This window comes from Schistocerca cancellata, chromosome 8, assembly GCF_023864275.1.
Source record: "Schistocerca cancellata isolate TAMUIC-IGC-003103 chromosome 8, iqSchCanc2.1, whole genome shotgun sequence".
Taxonomy (NCBI): Eukaryota; Metazoa; Arthropoda; class Insecta; order Orthoptera; family Acrididae; genus Schistocerca; species Schistocerca cancellata.
The window spans coordinates 284,239,382-284,259,004 of NC_064633.1; the positions used below are offsets into that span (position 1 = coordinate 284,239,382).

The following is a 19,623-nucleotide window of genomic DNA, read 5'->3' on the forward strand; positions in this document are numbered from 1 at the left end:
GTCCACAGCTCCACCTACTATCTCCAAATGACAGAATGACAATATGCAAACTCAGATAGCAACAGTGAACTACAAATAAAAAATAACAATTGATACATAAACCCATAGCAATCAGAATACCAACAAGTGAAACAGAAACGCTTCAAACTTACGCAACAACCTAATATTTCAGTTGTGCCCCACATACCGTATGGACTATAAGACAGACTTTTTTCTTTGAAAAACTGCCCCCAATATTCAGGGTTGTCTTGTAGTCCAAATTAGTATAAAAATGTCCAGTCTTTGATTTAAAACTCCCGCTAGTCTGAAAAATGGCCATATATTCAATGCTGCCAGGAAGCCTACCTCTATCAGACAGCTTTGAATTAACTGGCTGTAGCAGTGTAACAATGCGATGAACCTAAGTTGTACAGATTCACAACTTTGCTAAGACTGTCTCCCTTTCTCCCTTCCTTCTTGCCATCATAAACCCAGAACACTGTCTAGCCTATGAAGCATCATGCAGTCTATGGTGCCAGTGAGCTTGAATTGAAGGTGATTTGTGTTATCAATAGCAGTACAATATTTTTGTTAGTAGCTAGTTTCATACTGGGGGGGGGGGGAAAGATATTCATATGTTGCAGGCTATAAATTGAAAGTAATAGCACATAGCACATGCAGAAGAACATGGAAACGACAGCAGAGTGGCCTTCCAGTCCTCCACCAACAGGAAAAAACAATTTGTGATTGGCATGTTAGTGAAGAAGAACTGAAAAAAAGCGGAAGACTAAATGTGCAAATAGAGGACTAAATGCAAAACGGCCGAAACTAGGCGATAACGTATTGAAATGGATTCAAGGGCACCTGTCTGAGTTGCATTGGAATAAATACAAAAATGAATCAAATACACACTCTTAAGCTAATGGTATAGTTGAACTTAACATACTTTAAGGGTGTAGTTGATTGGTGCTACAGGTTTATGAAGCGTCATGGGCTTAGCATATGAACCAAAACCAAAATATCTCAGAAAATGCAACGGAAAATGCTGCAAGAGCATGAAGAGAAAATATTACCTTTCCATCACCTTATTATTCAACATCAAAAGAAAACCAGTGTAAAACTAAGCCAAATAGTAATATGGTCAAACTCCTCTGACATTTGATGTGCTGAGTAACAGAACTGTTGCCATAAAATATGCTAAAACTGTAACTATAAAAGAAGTGAACATGAAAAAATGTGCTACACTGTTATCCTTTCATGTTGTGCTGATGGTACTAAACTTAATCCAATGATTGTTTTAAAGTGCAAAAGAATGCCAAAATCTCTTGAGATACTGCTAGGTGCTGTAGTTCACATATATGTCAAGGGTTGGATGGACGAAGGTGTTTCGAAATTATGGATTGACAGAGTGTGGGTGAGAAGGAAAGGTGCTTTAAGAAGGAAAGGTGCTTTATTGAATAAGAGTTCTCTTTTTGTGCCACATCAATTTAGTAATCATTTGAAAAATTCTGTAAAAGAGAAATTGAGAAGGGGAGATACAGAGCTTGCTGTTATTCTGGGGGGACTTACTTCACAATTGCACATCTTAATGTCTCAATAATTAAACCATCTACAGTGTTTATGAGTGAGGAATGGAACAATTCACGCTGAAGGGAACTTTAAAATGACCTACAATCAAAAAAATGTGCCAGTGGGTAAACATTCACAGTCTAGAGTGAGAGAAGGCATTACTTTAAATCTTTCAAGAAGTGTGGCATAAGTAACACTCCCGATGACAGTGAAGACCATCTTATCTATGAAGAGGACAACACTAATGGTGAAGAGGAAGAACAAGAAGAAAAAGAAGAAGAACAAAATTCAGATGACAGTTTTCAGGTCTTTTAAAGGCCAGTTCGGTTTTATTAACCAATAATTTTTTTTTACTCTGGCTTGGCAATCTAATAATAAAAATAGTAAAAATGTTATTTAGAAAAGTTGCTGAAAATTAAGGTGTATCTTATAGTCCATAGCATCTTATAGTCCGTAGAATATGGTGTGTAATTATGTGACAGCACTTTCTTGCTGCACTTAATTGATTGTGGTGTGTATGTCTCTCCTAGATTAAAACTTCTGTCTGCAAGAGAGTGTGCATTACCTTATCTCCATATGTCTCATCTATCATTGATGCTGTTATCACTTTTTAATAGAATTGAATGTACTGTGTTTTTAAAAAAAATTAGAAAGCACCCATAAGCAGTTAATCATGTAATAATTTTTGATAAACTTCACTAACAATCCTGTTGCTGCATGATGACCCATCGTCTTATTAAAACTTGAATATTTTTCCTATAGTTGTTACATTTTGGTCAGTGCCTTCACTCATTAGATTTTTAAAAAAATTGAATCTGTGCTAAGGTTAGAGTGAGACAGATACACAGGTGTGTGCAAGTCACCATAAAGAGCTATTTACTTGAAACTTCTGCATTTATTATAATAAAGTTAACCAGTATCAATACTTAAGGAATAATAATGAATGTAATAAATATTACATTCAGCAGTTTATGATAATTTTTCTCTTTGTCTGTTGCCTGCACAGCATTTTTGTCATCTTTGTTGCACATTTTTTACTGTTGTCAGTTTTGAGACTCCTGAAAACTAATTTTTTTATATTTTCCTCCAGCTGAACAGGGTATATATAGTATTTGATTACCCAGTGAAGGTTTCCATGTTAAAACTGTGGAACTATGCTAAGACTCCTAGCAGGGGAGTTAAGGAATTTGGGGTAAGCAATTTAGAAATATAAATTTTTTATTATCACCACTTTTGGCTGCTTCATGAAGTACACTGTAGACTGTTGTTAATGGTGGTTGTTTGAGGCATCTCTCCGTGTTAATCTGTACTGTGCAAGCCTCTTCATCTCATCATATTTACCACAAGTTGCATACATTTGAACCTGCTTGTTTTAGTCGTTCCTTAGTTTCTGTCTGCAACTTTTATCTCCTTCACTACCTTCCATTACCAAAGTAATGATTCCTTGATGTCTCAGGATGTGTTCTGTCAACTGATACATTCTTTCAGTCAACTTGTGCCATAAATTTCTTTTCTCACAGTTCACTTTATTAGTTATTCGATCTGCCCATTTGATCTTTAGCATACATTTCAAAAACTTATATTTTCTCCTTTTTGTACTGTATATCATCTACGTTTCACTTCCATACAAGCCCACACTCCATACAAATATCATCAAAAAAGACTTCCGATCACTTAAATATATATTCAGCACTAAGACTTTTCTTGGTGTTGCCATTCAGTGTATAGTATATCCTCTCTAGTTGCATCTTCATTTGTATTTTAGGTTTATGAAAATAAATGCGCAAGATAGCTATTGTCAATAATTTATGTCTAGTGATAAAAATTGTATACTGTAATGAAAGTAAGATATGAGTCTGAAACTAGTAGCTACAGAGTGTGTTATTTCTTGTTGTATCTTCCATTATATTATACGTTAAAATCAAATATGACTACACTGCCTTGATTTATACATGAGAGCTGATGTTGTAAAATGTTTGTAGGTAAACATACATTAATTTAAGCAAGGAGTGTGGTGTTGCCATCAACTTAGAAGATTAGATTAGATTAGATCAGATTAGATTAGAAAAGAGGTATACTTACAAATGTGATTATTATCATTATGTAAGGAAGAAATTCAAGGAGCTTAAAATTTCTTGTTAAACCATTATCACTAAACAGTCATTTGATATTACCAGAAATCTTGTTAGAGAATCAGCATCAGTAAATCATAAAGAATCAGCATCAGTAAATCATAGTTCACATATTCATTTCAGTATTGATTGTGATCTACATCTCTATTTACACTTATAAAGATACTCTGCAAGCCACTGTACAGTGCATGGTGGAGGGTACCCTGTACCACTATTCATCATTTCCTTTCCTGTTCCACTCACAAATAGACTGAGGGGAAAATGACTGTCTATATGTCTCTGAGCCCTAATTTCTCGTATCTTCGTGGTCCTTACGAACAGTGTATGTTGATGGCAGTAGAATTGTTCGGCAGTCAGTTTCAGATACCAGTTCTCTAAATATTCTCAATAGGGTTTCTTGAAAAGAATGTCTACTTCCCACCAGGGGCTCCCATTTGAGTTCCTGAAGTAGCTCTGTAACACTTACGTTTTGTTCAGACCTACAGGTAACAAATGTAGCACCTCACCTGTGATTTACTTCAATGTCTTCCTTCAATCCTACCTGGTACGGATCCCAAACACTCGAGCGGTACTCAAAAATGTGTCACACCAGCATCCTATATGCAGTCGCCTTTACAGGTGAACCACTCTTTCCTAAAAACTCTCCAAATAAACCAAAGTTGACCATTCGCCTTCCCTACCACAGTTCTCACATGCTCATTCCATCTCCTATCGCTTTGCAGCGTTACACCCAGATATTTAAACGACTTGACTGTGTCAAGCAGGACACTAGTAATACTGTATCCAAACATTACAGTTTTGATCTTGCTACACTTCCTGCATTTACTTAAATTTTTCCACATTTAGGGCTAGCTGCCATTCATCACACCAACTGGAAATTTTGTCTAAGTCATCTCATATCTTCCTACAGTCACTCAACTTTGGCACCTTACAGTGCACCACAGCATCATCAACAAACAACCGCAGATTGCTGTCCACCCTATCTGCCAAATAATTTTTGTATATAGAGAACAACAGTGGTCGTACCTCTCTTCCTTGGGGCACTCATGATGATACTCTTGTCTCTGATGAGCACTCGCCATCAAGGACAACATATTGCATTCGATTACTTAAGAAGTAGATGTGACCATACTCCATATGCTCCTACCTTCATTAACAGCCTGCAATGGCGCACCATGTCAAATGCTCTCTGGAAATCTAGATGTGTGGAATCTAACTGTTGCCCTTCATCAATAAAAATCTCGTCAGAGAGGTCCACCGCATGAGTGTCTTGGGAAGTGATTCCAGTGGTGGTTTCCCATTGCCTTCCACTGCTAATGATGAAATGATAATGAGGGCAACGCAACACCCGGTCATAGAGTGGAGAAAATCTCCGACCCAACCGGGAATCGAACCCAGGCTCCTTGGCATGACAATCCGCCGCACTTACCACTGAGCTATCAGGGTGGACTTTCATCAGTAGTTTACAGTATATCATGTAAGAAAGGGGGAAGTTGAGTTTCATACGGGCAGTGCTTTCTAAAACCGTGCTGATTTGTGGACATAAACTTCTCAGTGTCAAGAAAATGTATTATACTCAAACTGAGAATATGTTCAAGGATTCTGCCGCAAACAGGAGTTAGGGATATTGGTCTGCAATTTTGCAGGTCTGTTCTTTCACTGTTCTTATATACTGGAGTCATCGGTCCCTTTTTCCAGTCGCTTGGGACTTTGTGCTGGGCGATAGATTTATGATAAATGCAAGCTAGGTAAGTGGCCAATGCCATAGAGTACTCTTTGTAAAATTGAACTGGGACTCCATCCAGACCTGGTGTTTTATTTACTTTCAAATCTTTCAGTTGTTTCTCTATGCCAGAGATTATTATTACTATGCTGTCCATATGGGAGTCTGTCCGATGGTCAAATGACTTTATGTTTGTATGATTCTCTTGTGTGAACAATTTCTTAAATGTAAAATTTAAAACTTCAGGTTTCGTTTTGCTATGAGTGTCTTCAACTGTCACACCAGACTGGTCAGCAAGGGACTTAATGGAAGCCTTAGACCTACTTAGCAATTTTATACAAGACCAAGATTTGATCATGGTTTTGTCAATTAGGTATTGGTCTCCTACAGTATATTGCTAAACCACATTGCTGAATGCCATCAGTATTCTTACTAATTACAGTTTACTTCTTTAAAAGGACGTTAGTTCTTATATTGCTCTTCAGTCCTAATATTTGTTTCATGCATATTAATCTGTCCTGTGCAACCTTCTTCATCTCTGCATAACCACTGCAATCTACATCCATCTGAACCTGCTCATTGTATTCAAGCCTTGGTCTGGGCCTTAGTTCCAATGGTGGCCTTCAGTCTTAATACTGGATGGAACCATAATCATCACTCATTATTTCTCACAGCATCCACTTCACAGCCTGATGCTAACCAGAAAGAGGAAATCTTTGTTGTGGGTGGTAACCTTTTCCTCCTCACATAGAACAAATAAAAAATCTGTACTCACTAACAAAATCACGGTACCAGTAGCACCAATACTACTTAACTGTAGTTTCTCTAACCAACTATACTAATATTATACTCTCCTCGAGACCAATACCCAGCATCATTCATCCTGTGCCTTCCCCCAGGTCAGTGTCTTGCTAGTGGTATACTATTGAGTTCTCAGATCACTGCTTTAATAATGTTCACTTTAAGGGCACCCTGCCGCCGTTGGATAAGCAGCTGCAGCAGCAAGTCGTATACTCTTAGCTCACTTATTTGTTACATAGTTTAATTCTTAATTTATTTGTGTGTTTTTGGTATTTGCATTGTTTAATTCATAAATTTCGGGCATATTACAGTATTTGAGAGTTGTAGCATCGCGTTTTAGTACCTGAATAGTGTAAATTCATGTAGTCGTCTGTCTTCTGTTTTTGTTTTGAATGGCCAGTGTCGGTTGGTCACAGCCAGTGTGCTCCCTGCCGCCGTTGGATAAGCAGCTGCAGCAGCAAGTCATATACTCTTAGCTCACTTATTTGTTACATAGTTAATTCTTAATTTCTTTGCGTGTGTTTGGTATTTGCATTGTTTAATTCATAAATCTCGGGCATATTATAGTATTTGAGAGTTGTAGCATCGCGTTTTAGTACCTGAATAGTGTAAAATCGCGTAGTCTCCTTCCGCCGCCGAGCAGTGTGTCAGCAGTGCGCAAGTAGCAGCATTACTGCATTTACTAGGCAATTTTGTATTTTAATAACCGTTTAAATTTTGTGTCAAATTGTGCTCTCTGTAGATTAGTTCAGACGTTCTTTGCACAACAGTTTTTAGCATGGATAGGGACTGCAACTGCTGTGTTCAGATGCAGGCTGAGTTGGCATCCCTTCGCTCCCAGCTTCAGGCAGTGTTGGCTTCGGTCACACAGCTTGAGGCTGTTGCCAATGGGCATCACTGTGGGGGTCCGGATGGGGGTTTGTTGGGGACGGCCAGCTCGTCCCACGCACCCCCTGATTGGACTACAACTGTGGCTGCCCGGGATACTGCCCACATTGGGTCTCATCCCTCACCTGTGGTAGAGTGGGAGGTCGTCTCGAGGTGTGGCAGGGGGCGAAAGACATTCTGGAGGGCTGAACGGAAGGCCTCTCCAGTTTGTCTGACGAACCGGTTTCAGGCTCTGTCTCAGGCTGATACTGATCTTTGGCTGGACATGGCTGCTTGTCCTGTTCCAGAGGTTGCCCCTCAGTCTGCAAGATCCGGACGGTCGCAGAGGGTGGGCTTACTGGTAGTTGGGCGCTCCCAATGTCAGGCATGTAATGGGGCCCCTTAGGGATATGGCAGCAAGAGAGGGGAAGAAAACCAATGTGTACTCCGTGTGCATACCGGGGGGAGTCATTCCAGATGTGGAAAGGGTCCTTCCAGATGCCATGAAGGGTACAGGGTGCACCCATCTGCAGGTGGTCGCTCATGTCGGCACCAATGATGTGTGTCGCTATGGATCGGAGGAAATCCTGTCTGGCTTCCGTCGGCTATCTGATTTGGTGAAGACTGCCAGTCTCGCTAGCGGGATGAAAGCAGAGCTCACCATCTGCAGCATCGTCGACAGGACTGACTGCGGACCTTTGGTACAGAGCCGAGTGGAGGGTCTGAATTAGAGGCTGAGACGGTTCTGCGACCGTGTGGGCTGCAGATTCCTCGACTTGCGCCATCGGGTGGTGGGGTTTGGGGTTCCGCTGGATAGGTCAGGAGTCCACTACACGCAGCAAGCGGCTACACGGGTAGCAGGGACTGGGTGGTTTTTTAGGTTAGATTGCCTCGGGCAAGTACAGAGAGGGCAGCAGCCTCAAAGGGTGCGGGGCAAAGTCAGGACATGCGGCGGCCAAGCAGCAATCGGTATTGTAATTGTAAACTGTCCAAGCTGCATTGGTAAAGTACCAGAACTTCAAGTGCTGATAGAAAGCACCGAAGCTGAAATCGTTATAGGTACAGAAAGCTGGCTGAAGCCAGAGATAAATTCTGCCGAAATTTTTACAAAGGCACAGACAGTGTTTAGAAAGGCTAGATTGCATGCCGCCAGTGGTGGCATGTTTGTCACTGTTAGTAGTAGTTTATCCTGTAGTGAAGTAGAAGTGGATAGTTCCTGTGAATTATTATGGATGGAGGTTACACTCAACAACCGAGCTCGGTTAATAGTTGGCTCCTTTTACCGACCTCCCAACTCAGCAGCATTAGTGGCAGAACAACTGAGAGAAAATTTGGAATACATTTCACATAAATTTTCTCAGCATGTTATAGTCTTAGGTGGAGATTTCAATTTACCAGATATGGACTGGGACACTCAGATGTTTAGGACGGGTGGTAGGGACAGAGCATCGAGTGACATTATATTGAGTGCACTATCCGAAAATTACCTCAAGCAATTAAACAGAGAACCGACTCATGGAGATAACATCTTGGACCTACTGATAACAAACAGACCCGAACTTTTCGACTCTGTAAGTGCAGAACAGGGAATCAGTGATCATAAGGCCATTGCAGCATCCCTGAATATGGAAGTTAATATGAATATAAAAAAGGGAGGAAGGTTTATCTGTTTAGCAAGAGTAATAGAAGGCAGATTTCAGACTACCTAACAGATCAAAACGAAAATTTCTGTTCTGACACTGACAATGTTGAGTGTTTATGGAAAAAGTTCAAGGCAATCGTAAAATGCGTTTTAGACAGGTACGTGCTGAGTAAAACTGTGAGGGACGGGAAAAGCCCACCGTGGTTCAACAACAAAGTTAGGAAACTACTGCGAAAGCAAAGAGAGCTTCACTCCAAGTGTAAACGCAGCCAAAACCTCTCAGACAAACAGAAGCTAAACGATGTCAAAGTCAGCGTAAGGAGGGCAATCCGTGAAGTGTTCAGTGAATTCGAAAGTAAAATTCTATGTACCGACTTGACAGAAAATCCTAGGAAGTTCTGGTCTTACGTTAAATCAGTAAGTGCCTCGAAACAGCATATCCAGACACTCCGGGATGATGATGGCATTGAAACAGAGGATGACACGCGTAAAGCTGAAATACTAAACACCTTTTTCCAAAGCTGTTTCACAGAGGAAGACCACACTGCAGTTCCTTCTCTAAATCCTCGCACAAACGAAAAAGTGGCTGACATCGAAATAAGTGTCCAAGGAATAGAAAAGCAACTGGAATCACTCAACAGAGGAAAGTCCACTGGACCTGATGGGATACCAATTCGATTCTACACAGAGTATGCGAAAGAACTTGCCCCCTTCTAACAGCCGTGTACCGCAAGTCTCTAGAGGAACGGAAGGTTCCAAATGATTGGAAAAGAGCACAGGTAGTCCCAGTCTTCAAGAAGGGTCATCGAGCAGATGCGCAAAACTATAGACCTATATCTGACGTCGATCCGTTGTAGAATTTTAGAACATGTTTTTTGCTCGCATATCATGTCGTATTTGGAAACACAGAATCTACTCTGTAGGAATCAACATGGATTCCGGAAGCAGCGATCGTGTGGGACCCAACTCGCTTTATTTGTTCATGAGACCCAGAAAATATTAGATACAGGCTCCCAGGTAGATGCTATTTTCCTTGACTTCCGGAAGGCGTTCGATACAGTTCCACACTGTCACCTGATAAGCAAAGTAAGAGCCTACGGAATATCAGACCAGCTGTGCGGCTGGATTGAAGAGTTTTTAGCAAACAGAACACAGCATGTTGTTATCAATGGAGGGACGTCTACAGATGTTAAAGTAACCTTTGGCGTGCCACAGGGGAGTGTTATGGGACCATTGCTTTTCACAATATATATAAATGACCTAGTAGATAGTGTTGGAAGTTCCATGCGGCTTTTCGCAGATGATGCTGTAGTATACAGAGAAGTTGCAGCATTAGAAAATTGTAGCGAAATGCAGGAAGATCTCCAGTGGATAGGCACTTGGTGCAGGGAGTGGCAACTGACCCTTAACATAGACAAATGTAATGTGTTGCGAATACATAGAAAGAAGGATCCTTTATTGTATGATTATATGATAGCGGAACAAACACTGGTAGCAGTTACTTCTGTAAAATATCTGGGAGTATGCGTGCAGAACAATTTGAAGTGGAATGATCATATAAAATTAATTTTTGGTAAGGCGGGTACCAGGTTGAGATTCATTGGGAGAGTCCTTAGAAAATGTAGTCCATCAACAAAGGAGGTGGCTTACAAAACACTCGTTCGACCTATACTTGAGTATTGCTCATCAGTGTGGGATCCGTGCCAGATCGGGTTGACGGAGGAGATAGAGAAGATCCAAAGAAGAGCGGCATGTTTTGTCACAGGGTTATTTGGTAACCGTGATAGTGTTACGGAGATGTTTGGCAAACTCAAGTGGCAGACTCTGCAAGAGAGGCGCTCTGCATCGCGGTGTAGCTTGCTGTCCAGGTTTCGAGAGGGTGCGTTTCTGGATGAGGTATCGAATATATTGCTTCCCCCTACTTATACCTCCCGAGGAGATCACGAATGTAAAATTAGAGAGATTTGAGCACCCACAGATGCTTTCAGACAGTCGTTCTTCCCGCGAACCATACGTGACTGGAACAGAAAAGGGAGGTAATGACAGTGGCACGTAAAGTGCCCACTGCCACACACCGTTGGGTGGCTTGCAGAGTGTAAATGTGGATGTGGATGGATGGATTTATCACATGCTACCCCTCAGCTAGAGTGCCCAGTCCTTACACCCCCCCCCAAAAAAAAAAAAAAAATAAATAAATAAATAAATAAATAAATAAATAAGCATTACATATTAATAACTCAGCTGCTACCATCCACTATGAGTACTTACAAAACAATATTTCCTTCATTCACTCTCCTGAGATTGTATAGAAATATACCTGAATTATATTTAAGATAAAGCAAGTATTACCCATATCTCTTTGTCCTCCAAATTGGTGCAATTTTTTTAAAAGTTTGACATAAGGAATATTTATTCTCACTGCGAAAGGCAGCTAGTTCTGTGCGCTGTACATGCCATTCGCTTTTCTTGTTAACAGTTTTATTAAGATTGTTGTTTTTGGGCGTGGCATTTTTGTAACCACTTGAGGTCCTGTATAACTTACCGATTAACTTTTAATTCTTTGAATCGTGTTTACAGTTTTTAACTAGAACCAGGTCTTGTACTGTATATAGTATTGGAGTACCTTTTACCCTTTTCTTTTTCCTTCTTTGATTAAAGAAACTGTAATACTAATGCCTGACACAGGTTGGGTACACTCATTTTATATTGGTCATCAGTACATTTTAATATTAGTATCCTTCTGTTTGTCATCCTAAAAGCTCTTCTCGAGAAACTTGAGTGACAGAGTGGGGCAATTCATTTATTACCTTTTCCAAGTCTGCCATTAGGTGCACCCATTTAGAATCCTTGTTTGTGCAAGATGTCAGAGACAGCCTACCTAATTCAGCATCATCCTTTCTGTGGATAGATTAAGATGTGATTTACATTTTCCCAAGCTGGAAACGCCTTAAACTGTTTACCTTTATCAGATAGAGATTCTTAGGTCGTCCTGCATGCTTGAAGTAATCCTTTCTCAATTTAAATGTTATGCATTTGGTTGTAGCTCTTTTTAAAGTATACAATTCAGCTAGTTTTGACCAGCCCTCTAAAATAGTGAAGATGTATGTCGTACCTTCCTGCCATGTATGCAGTGGACCGTGAAAGTCCACAGCCATAAATGTCATGATGCTTTTCGTATTGGTGGGTATAGCATGGTGTGTGTCTTCAGAGTTCGTATTTTTACTTCTGGCATGCTTCACAGGATCTCAATATTCTCTTAATTTCTCAGGGCATATTTTTAATATAATAGTATTTCCTCATATAAATTATGCATTTCTTGGGCAAAGAATGGGCACAGCCTAAGTCTAAGTACAATCTCAGTAATTTAGTACTACTTTAAGGAATGCATAATAACCATTTGTTCTCTCAGTTGTTTTTGTAAAATAAGAGGCCTTTGTGGATCTTCCAGTGGGTATTATTCTCCTCCGGATTCTGCTTTGAATTATGTATATGTGCATTTAATATGTCATACTGGCACAGTGCAGTATTTAAATTATGACAAAGTAATCTAATGTCCTTTTCACATTTATTTATTTTTAGGAAATATATTGCAAAATTGCCTCTATCCTGCACATCTTCATTTAATTGTAAAGGCTGTGGCCAGTGTGTATTAGTTACTCGTATCCGTGTAATAAATCTTTAAATTTTCTAAGCAACCATACAATGACTAATATTTCCTTTTCAGTAATTGCATAATTCCTTTTCTAATGTGTTGGCATTCGACTTCTGAACATAACTGGGGAGTGATCTATTCCATGGCATGTTTGTCTCTCCTGAACCATAGTCCAAGGCATCTATCACCAAGTGGAAAGATCGGTCAAAGTTTGGGTGAATTAATAATGGTGCTTATGCCCAACTGTCCCTAATTCTATTGAATTCTATACTGAAATCTTGCATCCATTGGCAAGGTATGTTCTGTTTGAACAGGGCCATCATGTGTGGTGTGTTTAGTATGGCATTCAGAATACATTTCGTATAAAATCCTACAAGTTTGAGGATGATTTGAATTGTTTCTTATTTGATGGCTCTGGACACTGATCTAATTCACCCAGTCTATGTGGATCTGGTTTTATCCCTTCAGTATTCACTATATGGCCTAAAAATTTGACTTCACTTGTACCAAACAGTTGTTTTGAAAGTTTAATTGTGTGAGTGTGAGTGTAATTTAGTGAAAAGTTCAGTCCAGGCTCTGGATATGATCATTATATCATGAACATACATTAAAGTCTAAAAGTCTATAGTTTTATCTAAAACTCTGACAAACATTGAAACAGAAACTTTGAAATAATATGATCTTCCTTTGACAAGGAATGCAGTATATTTTCTTGATTCTATTTTAATGGAATTTGCCAGTATCCAGCTGTAAAATTCATGGTAATAATGTATTTTGTTCCCAAAAACTTTGTTACTAAGTAGTGAAAGGTCTGTTCCTTTCTGACTCAAGTATTTTTTTAACTCTTTTCCCATCAAATGTCAGTCACACCAATCCATCATGTTTTTTAACCACAACCAACCGCTTGTTATAACAAGTGTCAGGATACTCAGAACGTTCCATGAAATGAGTCTACTAATTTCCTCTTGTTCTGACTCTTTTGTTGCTAGTTATTGAGTATGCCTTTACATAAAATTGCTCTGTTCTTTTATCTTTAATGAATAGACAAAATCTTTGCTGACTCCTGGCCTCATTGAGAAAATGTCAGTGTGTTTAGTGAGTAAGGTTGTCATATGTGCTTTCTCTTTTATTCCTAGCCCTGTTGTTTTACTCATATTATAAATTGTGGTCCCTTCAGTTATTTGCACATTATAATAGTTTGTATCACTTTTGTCATAACCATGTAAAATATTAGGTTGGTTTATAAGTTTGTAGCGTTTTTGTTTTGCAGTTGGTATTCCGGTTGCTATGGGTTTATTTATCAATAGTAATTTTTTTATTTGTACCTCACTGTTTCTATCTGCGTTTATATATTGTCTTTTGTCATTCGTAGATAGTGAGTGGAGCTGTGGACACTAGAAAATGGAGCAATAAGTAGAGGAATTGGAGCATACCCAGCGTATTCTTCTGTTTGAGTTCAATAGAGGGTGACAGCACGGAGGTAGCCACAAATGTTTGCAGTGTGTATAAGGATAATGCCATGGGACAGAGCATGCCAAGAAAATAGTTTTGTCCTTTTAAGGAGGGTTGTTTTGACACTAGTTACTCTCCATGTTCAGTAAGACCTTCAGAGTTTGATGAAGATCGTTTAAACACCTTAATCCACAATGATCCACATCATTGTACTCAAGAACTGACAAATGTGATGAAATGTGATCATTCAACCATCATGCAATATTTCCAGGTGATGGGCGAGGTTGAAAAATGGGGTGTTTGGGTACCAAAAGTTCTGAGCCAGAATCACAAAAATCAGCATCTCGCCAGATGTGCATCTGTGCTTGCTTGTCATCAGTTGGCTCATGAACAGCAACAACCATTCCTACCCTATATTGTTACTGGTGACGAAATATGGTGTCTTTATGCTAAAATAAGGAAAAGAAAGAAATGGTTGAGCCCAAATAAAGCAGCAACTTCCCGTACAAAGACCTGTGCACATCCCCAAACGAAAATGTTATGCATCTGGTGGAGCAGTAGCGGTGTGGTGTATTACAAATTGCTTCCCCAAGGTGTAACCATGACTACTGACATTTATTGTCAACACCTGAGATGTCTTGCAGACACAATCCAAGAACAATGACCAGGAAGACTACATGAAGTGATGTTACTTCTTGGTGATGCCCACCTACATTTCACTAGACTGACAAAAAACACTTTTCAGGAATTGGTTTGGGAAGTCACCCAGCACACACCTTATTGACCTGATCTTGTATCCTCAGAATTCTACCTTTTCCACTCTCACTCTCTATCGAAAAACCTTCACAGAACTTCCTTTTTGGATGAAGATGTACTCTGGACATGGCTCGATGAGTTCTTCGCCTCAGAATTATGTGATTTCTTTAACTGCAGAATCTAAAAGTGTCCCCAGCATTGGCAGACTCTTGTAAATAGTGAAGAATAGTATATTATTGATGACTGAAGTCTCTGTTATGTGTCTTATGGAAGAACGTCATGATCTTATGCACCGACTCACTAGTTTCTACTATAAATGTGAACAAACTTGTTCAAAATGTAGTGTTACCATTTCATTGTCTTTCATATGAGGATATATTATCTAGCCACTCATAAAGTCTAGTTCAACTTTTTGGGGTAGTCAAATATATATCCCTTGACACTGAATTTTACTAAAAATCCTGTTTGTGCTGGTTTGCAAAAGGTTTCTGTGATTCCTTTTATTTTGAGTCCAGTTACTAGAAGCTGAAGGAACATATGCTGCATACTACTGTATTGTGTTCCAGAAAGTTCTGGTTTATCATGCACACGTCACTGCCTCAGCCTAGTATTGTATTTACTGGCACGTTTCCTGTTGTGCCTTTAAGTGCATATGGACTATCAGACCAATTGTGTGATTGGATTGAAGAGTTCCTAGATAACAGAACGCAGCATGTCATTCTCAATGGAGAGAAGTCATCCGAAGTAAGAGTGATTTCAGGTGTGCCGCAGGGGAGTGTCAGGACCGCTGCTATTTACAATATACATAAATGACCTTGTGGATGACATCGGAAGTTCACTGAGGCTTTTTGCAGATGATGCTGTGGTGTATCGAGAGGTTGTAACAATGAAAAATTGTACTGAAATGCAGGAGGATCTGCAGCGAATTGACGCATGGTGCAGGGATTGGCAATTCAATCTCAATGTAGACAAGTGTAATGTGCTGCGAATACATAGAAAGATTGATCCCTTATCATTTAGCTACAAAATAGCAGGTCAGCAACTGGAAGCAGTTAATTCCATAAATTATATGGGAGATTATCAGATTGAAACTGAAGAAACTGCAAAAAGGTGGGAATTTAAGGAGATGGGACCTGGATAAACTGAAAGAACCAGAGGTTGTAGAGAGTTTCAGGAAGAGCATAAGGGAACAATTGACAGGAATGGGGGAAAGAAATACAGTAGAAGAAGAATGGGTAGCTCTGAGGGATGAAGTAGTGAAGGCAGCAGAGGATCAAGTAGGTAAAAAGACGAGGGCTAATAGAAATCCTTGGGTAACAGAAGAAATATTGAATTTAATTGATGAAAGGAGAAAATATAAAAATGCAGTAAATGAAGCAGGCAAAAAGGAATACAAACGTCTCAAAAATGAGATCGACAGGAAGTGCAAAATGGCTAAGCAGGGATGGCTAGAGGACAAATGTAAGGATGTAGAGGCTTGTCTCAGTAGGGGTAAGATAGATACTGCCTACAGGAAAATTAAAGAGACCTTTGGAGAGAAGAGAACCACTTGTATGAATATCAAGAGCTCAGATGGCAACCCAGTTCTAAGCAAAGAAGGGAAGGCAGAAAGGTGGAAGGAGTATATAGAGGGTTTATACAAGGGCGATGTACTTGAGGACAATATTATGGAAATGGAAGAGGATGTAGATGAAGATGAAATGGGAGATAAGATACTGCGTGAAGAGTTTGACAGAGCACTGAATGACCTGAGTCGAAACAAGGCCCCGGGAGTAGACAACATTCCATTTGAACTACTGATGGCCTCGGGAGAGCCAGTCATGACAAAACTCTACCATCTGGTGAGCACGATGTATGAGACAGGAGAAATACCCTCAGACTTCAAGAAGAATATAATAATTCCCATCCCAAAGAAAGCAGGTGTTGACAGATTTGAAAATTACCGCACTATCAGTTTAATAAGTCACAGCTGCAAAATACTAACGCGAATTCTTTACAGACGAATGGAAAAACTGGTAGAAGCCGACCTCGGGGAAGATCAGTTTGGATTCCGTAGAAATGTTGGAACACGTGAGGCAATACTGACCTTACGACTTACCTTAGAAGAAAGATTAAGAAAAGGCAAACCTACGTTTCTAGCATTTGTAGACTTAGAGAAAGCTTTTGACAATGTTGACTGGAATACTCTCTTTCAAATTCTGAAGGTGGCAGAGGTAAAATACAGGGAGCGAAAGGCTATTTACAGTTTGTACAGAAACCAGATGGCAGTTATAAGAGTCGAGGGGCATGAAAGGGAAGCAGTGGTTGGGAAAGGAGTAAGACAGGGTTGTAGCCTCTCCCCGATGTTATTCAATCTGTATATTGAGCAAGCAGTAAAGGAAACAAAAGAAAAATTCGGAGTAGGTATTAAAATTCATGGAGAAGAAGTAAAAACTTTGAGGTTCGCCGATGACATTGTAATTCTGTCAGAGACAGCAAAGGACTTGGAAGAGCAGTTGAACGGAATGGACAGTGTCTTGAAAGGAGGATATAAGATGAACATCAACAAAAGCAAAACGAGGATAATGGAATGTAGTCAAATTAAGTCGGGTGATGCTGAGGGAATTAGATTAGGAAATGAGACACTTAAAGTAGTAAAGGAGTTTTGCTATTTGGGGAGTAAAATAACCGATGATGGTCGAAGTAGAGAGGATATAAAATGTAGACTGGCAATGGCAAGGAAAGCGTTTCTCAAGAAGAGGAATTTGTTAACATCGAGTATAGATTTAAGTGTCAGGAAGTCATTTCTGAAAGTATTTGTATGGAGTGTAGCCATGTATGGAAGTGAAACATGGACGATAACTAGTTTGGACAAGAAGAGAATAGAAGCTTTCGAAATGTGGTGCTACAGAAGAATGCTGAAGATAAAGTGGGTAGATCACGTAACTAATGAGGAAGTATTGAATAGGATTGGGGAGAAGAGAAGTTTGTGGCACAACTTGACTAGAAGAAGAGATCGGTTGGTAGGACATGTTTTGAGGCATCAAGGGATCACAAATTTAGCATTGGAGGGCAGTGTGGAGGGTAAAAATCGCAGAGGGAGACCAAGAGATGAATACACTAAGCAGATTCAGAAGGATGTAGGTTGCAGTAGATACTGGGAGATGAAGAAGCTTGCACAGGATAGAGTAGCATGGAGAGCTGCATCAAACCAGTCTCAGGACTGAAGACCACAACAACAACAACAATCTGGGAGTACGCATTAGGAGTGATTGAAAATGGAATGATCATATAAAGTTGATCGTCAATAAAGCAGATGCCAGACTGAGATTCATTGGAAGAATCCTAAGGAAATGCAATCTGAAAACAAAGCAAGTAGGTTACAGTACGCTTGTTCACCCACTGCTTGAATACTGCTCAGCAGTGTGGGATCTGTACCAGATAGGGTTGATAGAAGAGATAGAGAAGCAGCGCGCTTCGTTACAGGATCATTTAGTAATCACGAAGCGTTACGGAGATGATAGATAAACTCCAGTGGAAGACTCTGTAGGAGAGACGCTCAGTAGCTCGGTACGGGCTTTTGTTAAAGTTTCGAGAACATACCTTCACTGAGGAGTCAAGCAGTATATTGTTCCCTCCTACGTATACCTCGCGAAGAGACCATGAGGATAAAATCAGAGAGATTAGAGCCCACACAGAAGCATACCGACAATCGTTCTTTCCACGAACAATACGAGACTGGAATAGAAGGGAGAACCGATAGAGATACTCAGGGTACCCTCCGCCACACACCGTCAAGTGGCTTGCAGAGTATGGATGTAGATGTAGGGAGAAGTGTTGGTTCACCTGTTCCTTAATTGGCAGTTTATTTTATTCTAAGATCTCGTCTATGACATTATTTGCAGTATTGTATCTTATTAAATGTGAACTGATTAGATGTGGCACTTTTTCATTTGCTTCTAGAGACTGAACGCTTCCTTGGAAGCCTATTGTTTTCCCATTCTGTATTATTGTTATTTTATCATTATTATTGTTGTTTACCTCTCCATCTTGTCTTGATGTATTACACAATTGGTTCATATCACACGCTGGTTTGCATGTATGCTGCAGCAATGCCTTCAAACATAAACTTTTTGATTGCCACTTATACATAGCCTTGTTTAATTAGGAGCTCCTTCACTCACGTACTTTGACATAAATTTGACCTCAACATCATTATATATTTTCAAGTCATCTAATTTTAGCATGTCCCATTGTATTGTGTCTGCTATTGTATGACTTACCACAAATATAATTTTATTGTGGTGAGTCTAAGTGTCTGGCTACATAGTCTTAAAAGTTTTTAAAAATAACATAGGTTGTACATCACCGGATGGTCTAAAATTGGGAAATTTTTGATTGTGACTTTTGCTTTTAAATATAGTTGTAAAACCCTCACATGAATTGTAATATAATTTATTTCTAGTTGACTCATCTTAAGGTCATTTTCTTTCTTCCTGACTTTTGCAGTCTGAGTTTAAGTATTGTTATTTATATGGGTTACTTGTGTGTTATTATTAGGGTGTTCAGTGTTATTCAGTATAGAAGTTCCTCCTATTGGTACAGTGGTGAACTATGAAATTGAATGGTATTATAACAATATACTGCATCAGTAAGTTCTTTTTCATGTTTTCCATTTTGAAATCAGTGCTCCAGTTCATCAATCATTATCAATATCATATCTGTATTCCTATTTGTCACTTTCTGTAAGCTAGTTTTCATTTCTAGTAGTTCTGCTTCCAAAATATCTACTCTTTTAACTAACTCACCCTTCGTTAATTTAATAGCTTGTGCAGGGAAGGCCAAATATCTCACGAAATAAGCGTCAAATGAAAAAACTACAAAGAACGAAACTTGTGTAGCTTGAAGGGGGAAACCAACTAAAACATTCATATTTCTTTACGTACTACATGAATATGTAATAAAAAATCAGGGTTCCTATTCTAGAAAACATAGTTGATATCCGTTTGACCTATGGCAGCGCCATCTAGCGGGCCAACCATAGTGCCATCTGGTTTCCCCCTTCAAGCTA

The 19,623-nt window shown here is 39.5% G+C and overlaps 1 protein-coding gene across 1 annotated transcript in view; it reads left to right on the forward strand.

The window, feature by feature from the left end:
* Nucleotides 1-19,623, forward strand: part of LOC126094461 (katanin-interacting protein-like) — a 338,835-nt gene that overhangs the window by 307,064 nt on the left and 12,148 nt on the right. The window contains exon 13 of the mRNA XM_049908844.1: nucleotides 2,639-2,740. Within this exon, the coding sequence (XP_049764801.1) occupies nucleotides 2,639-2,740 (102 nt within the window). The remainder of the gene's footprint in view (nucleotides 1-2,638; nucleotides 2,741-19,623) is intronic.